The 11579-nt window shown below is 26.6% G+C and overlaps 2 protein-coding genes across 3 annotated transcripts in view; one reads left to right on the top strand and one right to left on the bottom strand.

The window, feature by feature from the left end:
* Positions 1 to 1461: 1461 nt before the first annotated feature.
* On the bottom strand, positions 1462 to 3574 carry LOC129966380 (uncharacterized). The gene is made up of 2 exons (XM_056080803.1): positions 3299 to 3574; positions 1462 to 2609 (listed from the first exon to the last, which is right to left on the bottom strand). Exons 1-2 carry the CDS (start codon positions 3522 to 3524, stop codon positions 1462 to 1464), a joined length of 1374 nt encoding a protein of 457 aa, XP_055936778.1. The 5' UTR covers positions 3525 to 3574.
* A 327-nt stretch (positions 3575 to 3901) lies between these two features.
* The window catches only part of LOC129965711 (annexin A4-like), a 32161-nt gene continuing 24483 nt past the window's right edge, over positions 3902 to 11579 (top strand). For both annotated transcript variants that reach the window (XM_056079825.1, XM_056079824.1), the window contains exons 1-2: positions 3902 to 4057; positions 8582 to 9215. In XM_056079825.1, coding sequence (XP_055935800.1) covers positions 8589 to 9215 — 627 coding nt within the window. In that variant the 5' untranslated portion in view covers positions 3902 to 4057; positions 8582 to 8588. The remainder of the gene's footprint in view (positions 4058 to 8581; positions 9216 to 11579) is intronic.

The following is an 11579-nucleotide window of genomic DNA, read 5'->3' as shown; positions in this document are numbered from 1 at the left end:
AATCTCACAATTTTAGATGCTAATTTTCTAAAGAGCAGGAAAAAATTCTGAATAATGTATGCACATTTAGACAAGAACAACGTACATATTTTTTTTAATTATCATACAATGTGCATTAAAAACGAAGAAATGCTTCTTTTCAGGTTTGCGGTTTAGCAACTTTACCTAGAAAACTCTTTTCTCTATACTTTCAGCTGTAAAATTTCTTGAAAGATTTTTCATTTCTGAATACAAAGTTCGCGATTTTAAGAATTTCAAGATAGACCAGAAAAATCGATTTAATATCAGAAACGTTTTTCCTTTTAATGTTTGATACCAGAAAAAAATTAATAACGAAATATTATTTGTAGCTCCATTAAACTTTTTTTAATGCCGAATCAAATAACTATTCCAAATAAATGACATTAAGAAATTTCTGGGGAAAAAAAGATTCCATTAACTTAGTGCAAACACTAATAATGACATTAATTATATATATAGTTTAGAAAGTGTCCAAGAAAAAAATTAATCATTTGAAACAAGAAATAGAAAAACAATTTTTGTATTAACAAAAATTGGTTGTTGTTTTTTTTTCCCTGAAAAATGACAGAAAAATTGTCATCAACACATTTACAGGTTAAAATTCTAAAAGTAATTTCATATTATCTAAACGTAAAATAACCATTAAAACAGAGAAATTTTTATTTAATTTCTTATTCCTCTGAATAAAATGTAATATTTGTAAAAAAAAAAATCCAAAATTAGTTTTAAAGTTTATGATAAGTAGCACATGAAAAACAATACAATCTATATTTTTGTTTTGAGTAGAATATATTATATTTTAATTAAAGAAAAATAAATTTTTTTCAAAAGAATTGTGCATATTTCCAAACATATTTTTATACAGTTTAAATTTTAACATATTTTTATACAGTTACTCTTAGTTTTTAAATATTTATTTATTTTTTGTTTGAATCAAAATACAATATTCAACATATGTAGAAGGATTTCAAATTAATTTCAATTTACAATTACCAAATTAATGAAGGAATTTCGACTGCTTTGGGATACGCTAGGAAAAAAGGAGCTTATATTTTTATTTTTGTAGAACATGAATAGAGTAGTATCCATTAAAGAAATATTTTGTTTCATGCTCGAATAAAAATCGCACATTTTTAGAATTTCATTACGATGAACTTTATTTTTTTCACAAAGCATATTAGCAAAATGTTAATATAATGGTCTTCATTTGATTAGAATAAGAAAATTATTTTAAATTATATGTTTTTAATCATATATAGAACACGAAGGAAATCAATAATATTCGGAAAAAAATTACAATAAATTTAATACAAAATGCAAGAATGATATGAATTAAAATAATTCACAGAACAAAGAAGTGAAAAATGTCAGAAGTTCAAATTACAAAGAAATATTCTGGACAAGTTGTTACTTTCAAAAATAATTTCCTGTTTAGTTCACTTAATCTCCATTATTATCTGAAAAAGCTGAATCATCACTTTCTGAAACAGGAAATTCAAAATCACCATAATCAAGGATAAAATTGCGCATTCCATTCAACTGATCTGGAAGATTCTTTACTACTTCTGATGTATAAACTGTTTCAAAATTATATCCATCTGGAATTGGAAACATAACATGGCATTTCATATAACATTGATCAGCTGTACGCCTAAGCTTATGAGAAAAATCTGAAGACCCTCGAATGTACATCATGACATGAACAAACTGAGATGAAAGTATTAATGAAAGGGTCGAAGCAGGTACTCGAAGAAATCTTAAAAAGCATCTTTGAATTATTTCTTCATCCGGATTATCATTCTGCATTTCTTGCAGAATACTAACAGAAATTTGAATAATATATGCTGCAGTTTTTACAGCTGTGAATTTTTCATACCTTTCTTCTCGATCTTTTTCCTTTTGGGATCGTGCATCCCTCTGTTTTCTCCATTCATGGTAACTTAATTTTGGCATAAAAGGAGCATCCTGAATACCCTTCAACTGGTTTATTTCTGCTGCTAGATCATATCGGTTATTAAATGGTTTTATGCCATCAACTGATATCAGAGTTTTGCCAATAAGTGGAACAACAACGTCAAAAGCATTTGAAGGATTCTTATAAGGAAATTTAATGGCATCAAAGAGTGAAATATCATTGTGAGAAGAAACTACACATTTATCTTCTGTTGAGATATTATCTTTGATATTTATCAAATTTATTTTTTCTTGTTCGTTCTCTCCAACACCTGATTTTTTAAAAACTTCATTTTCTTTTTTGCATGAATACTTGGCTAAATTATAACCCTCTACATTAGGAAATTGTTTTGTTGATGAGTCATCAAATATGCTATCGTGTAATTTAAAATCATTTTCTATTCCTGAAGAGTTTTCTGAAGAGGTGTTGGAACTACTTCTCGAGACGTCATTTTGAAGATTAATTTGCTGCAGAAAATCTGTTTCCATTTCCACATTTTCTTTGTCTTCCTTTAAAGCTTCTTTTTCATATGCATGCAATTTTAAACCGTCTTCAAAATACTCTATTTCATCATCATTCCTATTTCCAATTTCTAATTTTTTGGTTGCATTAACTCCCTTTCGTTTTTCTTGGCCTAAAGCGAAAGTAAAAATAAGTATTTATTAATGAGAAAAAATAAATTTTAACCTTCAGTTTGGTTTTATTTATTGCTTAAGAGCAGGGGTAAATCTGACAACCCAGTTGGAGCTAATTTAGCTGATATAGAATCGATAATCAAGAAATACAATAATTGAAAATAGTATCTCTAACAACATTTTAGTCACAATTGGTTTAAAAAATACTCTTTATTTGTTATTTTCTTAATGAAAACTTTCATAATTTTTATGAAAAACATCTTAGATTAATTATTTCATTTTTAAACAATTATGAAATCAATTAAACTAATTTTTTTTCGCTTATAAAGCATCTCGAAAATATACAAATAAAAATATATAAGTTAAGAATTAAAAATTTTTTTAATTTAGATAACATTTTTATAGAAGCAATATTTTCCTTTCAGATTCCCTTTATTTATTTTTTTAAATGATTTATTATTAATATTTTGCTAAAAAAATTAATTATTTGAAAGACTGAAAAATACTTCATTTCATGCTTTAAGCGAATTTAGAACTTCAGTTTCCAAATGAAGCGAAAAATGACATAACAATTATAAAACTGTTCTTTTAAATGTTACCTTTATTTTCTTATACAATTTCTATTATTCAAAGTTCTATTTTAACAAAAAAAAATTATATGTTGTTTAGCAATTTAAGGTGGACTTACCTTTACAATCAAAATGTTCTATTGAATTAGATACCACTCCAGAATACAATTTCCCTCCATTCATTTTATTCTCTCTCTTCTCAGAATCTGAGTTATTATTATCATGAGAAAATCCTGGCATTTTGCCGTTTTTATTATTGGTAGGAACCTTTGTAATTAAATTTTCCAAACATTCTTCACTGCTTTTTCTTTCACTTGTAGGTTTCGGTTCAGTGGATAAATCCATATCAAAACAATTTCATTTCTTTTTCTAACAAAATCAATATTTTTTTAAGCTATTGAGATTCAATAGCTTAATTGAAGGAATCAATATAAATTAGAATAAATATAATTTTCACCTCTATTTTTTAGCTAAATTCCAAGTTAATTCGAAATTCGCATCTTCTGCAGGTAATACTGCGGTCATAGTTATTAATACCGGAAATTTCAATGGGAATAAAACGATAAATGATTAATAATAAACTTCTTAGTAATATTTTTTCTTTTTAAAAATTTTCTTAAAACTTACCACCTAATTTTCAGGATAACTAATTATTTTATTTTAGAATTAAGTATTGTCTTTTCGGGTTGTAAGAACTTTTCTTCTAAAATATGATACTGCTTAAAGCAGACGTAACAGAATCATCTGTTATTGCAAGGCGGCCGGAAATACAATTTCAAGTTTCGATTTAAAGCGTAGATTAATCTCATTTCTTTCCGTGCCATATCGTTTTAAGTAACGAAAGAAAAGTCAGAATTTCAAGCAGAAACGATCAGAAGGTGGTATTTTCTGTTTATAGTCTATTTTTTATATATATATACATAAAATAAAATGTTTCCGATTGCTTAACTATTTCAGATGACTATTTGTAAACATTGAATCATAGCCATTATTGTAATGCAGTATCTAAAAATCTTTATAATTCATAAATAAAAGATAATGTGATCATTTATTTATTTATAAATGAATAAAGTTAAGGGAATTTATTCCTTTTTAGGTAGGATAAAGAAAAATTTGAAATTTTTTGAAGTATATATGTTAACAGTGTTAAGTAATCTATGTTTATATTTAATGCATGCAACAATAATTTTGTATACTCAAATGCTATATGAATTGATACCAGCAGAATAGTTGACGAAATAATCAAAAGACAAATATTTTAGTCTATGAAAAACTTATGTTTCCATCAAAAATGATAAATGGGTATAGTAGCTACTTCATTTAGGGGACAACATGGAGCTCGACGCTGTTCTTAACATCGAAGTTCCATTAAATTATGAATTATGTTATCAAGTAGATATTGTTTTTTTTTAAATGTGAGGCATAAAGAACATAATAAAAATGTTCAGTACATGAACTATATTTGGTCATCAAAGCATATGTAAAAGCCTTGTGATTTTTTTTTTTTAATGTCTAATAGTTTTAGTTAAGAAAATTAATATTTCTTTCCAGATATGAGTGTTTTTACTGTGTTGGAATTCCATTATAAAAACATAAATAAAAATGTTATAATAATTCTGCTGATAGCTATAGCAAAATTTCATTGAATCAGGAGATTTAAAAAAATTATTTTTTATTCTACAATTTAGTAAATATAAAGTAAAAATGTTTACAATATCAAATTATAGTTTAGATTTTGCTGCTGTCATGTGAACATCAACATATGGATATTTTTAATTATGCATTATATTAACAAAGCATGGTAATTTTTGTATTTTTATCGAATTGACAGAATTAAATTTTACTGCAGAACTTCAAGTGATAGAGTTAATTGCACTGATGATTTCTATTTGATTTCTCTGGAGCTCATCACGTAATTGCTGTTATTTTAGTCTAATATAGAAGAAGAAGAATATCCAAACTTTTAAATACTATGAACCACTTTTTCAAAGCCAAAACTCTATTGATTTTATAAAGATTACCAACAGATGTTTCTTCAGAAAGAGGGTTTTGTGGGTTGTAAAGATGAGGATATTTTTAATACATCACAGATGTTTACACAAATGATAATGAACTGCTTTAAAATTAATGTGTACACAAAATAAATTTGAAATTATTATGTCTTGTTTTTAACACATGGTTTCGGAAGATTCCAAGCCTGCATCCCATTTTTGTTGATTGTAAAAAATTGCATGTACTTTCCAGATCTTGTAGCAATGCACCAAAAATTAATGAGCAACCTGGTCTAAAGCGCCCCTAGTCAAATAAACTCTCTTTATCTACGATTTAGATGTTAACAACCAATTTCTTGGGTACTGTTGTTTACAAAGATATAGATTTTGAGAGGATTATTTATGATTTTTTTTTTTTTTCCATATACAGTGAAATCTCTTTAGGTCATTATTTTGCCATAATCATGCTTCATTTCAGTATTGAAAAAAATTCTTTATGGTATCATAAATATTCATTTGTACGTTGCTTAAAATCTTTGGATTAAAATGTTTCAACGGATGATACAATTCACAGTAATTCAATTAGCATCCAATATTAATTATTATGACAATCATAACTAACAAAAAAAATTGGAAGCAAAATTTAAATTTGATTTTTTTTTTTGCCAACTTTTTTTAAACATAAAGAAAGATAAAAACATAAAGGTGATAAAAGTAATCATATTAAATTTAATCTATTTAAAAAAAAACAACTTATTTAAAATATAATGATGTATCCAATAATGAGTATTAAATTTTGCTATATATCCTGTGATCAAAATTGAGGGGATATTTATGTATGATTACTGAAAAAGAAATAATATAATAAAAATGTTGTAATTACTGTTACATGTTGAATTTCTAAGAAATATAATTTTTTAAATATTCTAAATTCTGTTAATACTTCCTGAAATTGTAAGCCTAATAATTTGCTAAAATGTTTGTAAAAAATGACTAAAAAGTAGAATAAAATTATTTTATAGCATTGCTAAATAAATATCATATCTTGTATCAAAATGTGATATTTTATTTTCATTAATAATTTATTGTTGGCTGATCTAGCAAAATTCATTTCATCGTTGGGGTTCCAAGTTTAAAATAATTTACATTAGTATAAAATAGTATATGATATCTCTATATTGCTATTTGATTTTTGGAATGCTTTATAATATTGTCGAAATATTGTATTGTATGTTGTAAAGCGTCATGTACTAATAGAGAATAATTATAGTTTTCTCATAGTATAGAACATGATTTTTTTTAAAGTTAGATTTATCAAATACAAATACACAAATTCAATAACTTTGAAAATATTATCATTAATCATCATGATTTTTTTTTTTTTTTTTGCATATATTAATAAGAATCAAGATTAATGTATGGCAAACAGTAAATTATGATTTCAAAATATTCCATACTTATTAAATGAATGTAAAATGATAAGGTTTAAATATATATAAAATTCTTATTCAGTACCAGTAGAAGATAATATAACTATTTTCAAACTATTTATTTAATAGTAGTACCGTGCATAGCAGTAATTTACTGATACAATATTTGCAAAAAAATTTTTCCTTTACAAGGTAGATGTTTTTTATTAATTTTAGTTTTAAAAAAAGTAAACACAAGAAATTGAGAAATATGGAAGTTCTATTTAAGATCACATTTCTAAAATAAAAAGTTTCAATGTAATGTTATCAAACATAATCATCTGTACTATAAAACTTTGTTTACTTATTCTTTTTATTTGAAAACTGTAAAGAAAATATTAACATATGCTTTCACTACATTATAATAATATATATTAAATTTAAGAGTTTATATTCTATTTCTTTTGTGAATTGAACCTATGAAACTTTTTTTGTAATAAAGATTTCAATCTTTGAAAAGATAAGAAATGTGAATAGAGCACTTATTAAAATTTTACCGTTCTTGTTGAATATAAAGGTGAGAGAATATTTTGCAATTAATATATGTAATTAACTGAATCTTATTTAATTAACTGAAAATAATAACTTTAGAATGCTACATTCTATGGAATAAAACTATGAATGGAATAGTAAATTCAACCTATGCAAATATTTCGAAGTCATGTGATATGTAAATATTGCTTAGTGAGCTTATAAAATTGAATTGTTTTTCCATGATATTTTACTATTGAATATAATATTATACAACATGAAATTGATATTTTAAATAAAACCTATTTTCATTGTTGGAAATTAATCTATTTTTACAAAAGGGTTATATCAGTTCCAATTGAGAAGGACAAGTAGTCTTTTTTTCCCATTCTTCCCCTTTGGAAATAATTAAAAAATTTGTAAAAGGTTGGTCATACTGTGGTTTGAATCTTGCATAATTTTAAATAGCATCATTTCTCAAATGTGCTTGTACTTTTGAGCATATTATAAAGTTTCAGGATAATATGTATTTTGATGGTTTAATTATGAGTAAAAATCGAAATTGACCAATACTGATTTCTGAGCAATACTGATTGATCAACTGATATTTAATGAGCATTTAAAGGTATGAGAAGGAATTGAATAAAAATCAGGAGTGGCTATTTTTCCATTTATATATATTAATTATCCAAAATACCTAATAAGATACACTTGACTCTTTGAAAATGAAATAATTTTGAGTTAATTTATTATAACTAATGACTACTGAAGTATTATTTTTATCATTGAAAATAAAAACTTGTTCAGTTTAACTGGTAAACTGACAGTTTTGTGAGTAATTAATAGTTATATTATTATTTAAATTCTTATATAAGTCATCTGTATGCAAGGCTGCAAGATTGAAATTACAATACATGCATATTTCACATTTATACATTACAGAAATTACTTTTTTTTCCCCCTCACAAGAGGATTTTTTTGTTGTTGTTGTTATTGTTCTTTTAAAAATTTTAATAATATTTACAGACAAGTACTTTAAGCTTGTTGCAAATGACTTGAAGTCTTTGGTTTAGTTCGTGCAAGTAGTATTGCTTTATGCTATTTTTTTTTAATTAATTGAGCTATTCTGTTTGAATAATATTTTGATTAAATTTATAATATGGCTGAATTTAAAATTGAGCTTTTCTATGGAATTTTGATTACATTTATAATTATTAAGCTGTATAAAATGATTTGAAAAAGATTAATTTTAAATGCCATAATGGCTTAACTGCATTCACTGTTGAGGAAGTACTTTGATAGTAAAATTTTGATATGAATAAACTGCAAATCTCTGGACAGCAGTTACATTTAAAAAATGAGCTAAGGAAATGTATTTTTGTAAAATTATAATTGTTTGTTACATGATTATCTGTGATCATATTTCACATTAAAATATAACTATGTGCTTATCAATATATTTCTTTTTTAGGGTCAATATGAGTAATTGGAATCATTATTCTCCTGATTTTAATGCACCACGAGGAATTCCTCAAGGTTATCCATATGCAGTGAATCCGAACCCACCATCTCATAATCCTATGATTCCTCCTAATATTTCTCACAATCTTGGATTTGCATCTCCTCAAACCAATACATCTTCTTACCCACCCACCTCATTTAATCCACCTGGATCATCACCTTATCCTGCTGCTGGTTCATCACCTTACCCTAGCTCTGGTAATTCACCTTACCCTAGCTCTGGTAATTCACCTTACCCTAGCTCTGGTAATTCACCTTATCCTAGCTCTGGTAATTCACCTTATCCTGGTGCTGGCTCTTCACCTTATCCTGGTGCTGGCTCTTCACCTTATCCTGGTGCTGGCTCTTCACCTTATCCTGGTACTGGTTCTTCACCTTACCCTGCTTCTGGTTCTTCACTTTATCCTAATGCTGGTTCTTCACCTTATCCTGGTACTGGTTCATCGCCTTATCCTGGTGCTGGTTCTTCACCTTACTCTGCTACTGGTTCTTCACCTTATCCTGGTACTGGTTCATCGCCATATCCTAGTACTGGTTCATCACCTTATCCAGGTTCAGGTTCTTCACCTTATCCACCAGCTAATGTATGTATTATTCAAAATATTTTTTGTAATCTATTAATTTTTAATATCTAGACTTTTAAAATTTTTCCCATCTCCCCTTCTTTTGAAATGTCACTCCCCCCCCCCCCCAAAAAAAAAGCAATATGAGTTCTTTTTATATATGAGCAATAGGAGAATCAGTAAACTTTTTTACATTCCATTAAAACAAAATTGGCAAATGGCATATTGCCTGAATGTAAATAAATTTTAACAGCTTTTTTGTTAAATTCTAATAAAACATTAATTAAGATGAATTTTTACTAGCATCTGCTTACTGATATCTAAAAAATTTTCAAACTTTTTAGTCATTTAATTAGATCATGTAAAATAATAACTTATAGTTAAGAAGTTTCAAACTGCATAATTTATTATTATTATTATTATTATTATTATTATTATTTTGCCTTATGAGATATTGTAGAAATTTTTACTAAATGCTCTCTGGCCCTCTGATAATCATTGGGAGGGGGTGAGATGTAGCCTTAAAATTATAATTTATTTCTTAGTCATTTGAGTTATTATAAGCAAATCTATTTCATTCTTACTAATAAAAATATTTTCACAAATAATAGGGTTCTGAAACAATTGTTGGCTTGTTGTAATAAAATTTCACACTAGATGTCTCTTACTTTGAACCAGTCAAAAATAGTCTCATAAAAGTTGGAGATAAATTTTTTGTAGTATGTAACTGAAACCAAATATTGTTAAATTATGATGTATATTTTCAGAACAATGTAGTAATTAAGAAGTGTGATCCCATAACAGTAGCATGCAACAGTAGAATGAGGGGTATAAGTCTAAAAGGGCATCCCAAAGGCAATGTTTCTTATTAGTATATTTTGCAAATTTAATAATAAAAGTTGATTAATGAGACTGGGGAGACAATAAACACTGTCTCTGGGTGCCATTTATCCTTACTATGCCATTAGTCTGTAACATCATTAGCTGTTTGAATGACCCTCATTTTGCTAATGTAGTTCTTGACTAAAGCTTGTAAGAACAAAAACAGTTATTCTAAAGACAAAAATTCTAATGCTTAAGGGTTCTTAAGAGACATTCGGCATAATGTAATCAATCTTCTTTTTAACCTTTTCAAATATGTTTTACTATCTTGGTTGTGGTATTATAATGACCGCACTATACTGCAAACTCTCTTTTTTGATCCCCAAAAATATGTTAAATCTAGTTCTGTATGTAATTTATCTATGAAATCTCTTCAAATTCTCCATGAAATAGTATTCACAGATTTCATTTTTATTATTTTGTGTGGCCCTTTTGAGTTTGAACACAATTTAAATTATATGATTTTGCTGGGGATCAGTCAGAATAAACTGCAATTCATCAAGCGTAAATTGTCTGTGCCGACAATTTTCAATTGCAGGTACAGGAACATTTTAAGGAAATTTTTCATGATATCTCCTTCTTCATTGATTACCCTATATGATACAAATTGATCCTTCTTCGTATTTGCCATGGTTGTTGGGTGGCCTTTCTTGTGTTGTTAATTAAAATTGCTGCATAACTGAATTATGTTCTTTCAAGACATCACAGTCATCTAGTTTATATACTTGACACATTCTAGCCTTTTTGAATTGAAACACTTGTATTGATGGTTATTGAGTCAAAAAGAACAGCAGTATAAATTTATAAATTAAAATAAAGATTAAAGGCAAAAGTTTTGTGTGTGTGTGTGTGTGTGTGTGTGTGTGTGTGTGTGTGTGTGTGTGTGTGTGTGTGTGTGTGTGTTGTTACTATTGCTGCATCAGTAAACTAATAGTTCATATCTTGCCAGTAAATAATAAATAAAATATTTTACTGGCAAATGCTAAGTTTAGAAAAATGTAGATTGGGTATTTAAATAATTAGAAGAATGGAGATTGTTCCACTGATTCATAAATATCTACACTACATCATAAAAATAATAATGTCATTTTCAAAGAAATTAGTCTCCAGTAAGCAAATTGAATAATTTTTTTGGTAAAATTGACTACTGGTATGAGTATTTAAGAAATATTTCATTTGTTTATTTTCCAAAAGCCTATAAATATTTATATCAAAAATAAATATTTGCATTTTGAAACTGTTTTTATGGGATTTTTTTATTTTATTTTTGTGTTGTTTTCTTTAAGTTTATATTTGCTTGACTTATATATATGTCAAAAGTATGGAAAATTCATTCCCCCTTGAAAATGCTTTGATAAGCAATAAATATATATCCGATCACTCAGTTATTTTAATTAGGAAAGTATGATTCAATCAAGACATCTTCGTTCATCGAGAAATGCTGTAACTAGAATAACGAAATTTTAATTCTAAAGTTATTTATAAATTCTTACATTTTTATAT

Source organism: Argiope bruennichi, chromosome 4 (assembly GCF_947563725.1).
Source record: "Argiope bruennichi chromosome 4, qqArgBrue1.1, whole genome shotgun sequence".
NCBI lineage: Eukaryota > Metazoa > Arthropoda > Arachnida > Araneae > Araneidae > Argiope > Argiope bruennichi.
This window is presented reverse-complemented; position numbering and strand designations above follow the sequence as displayed.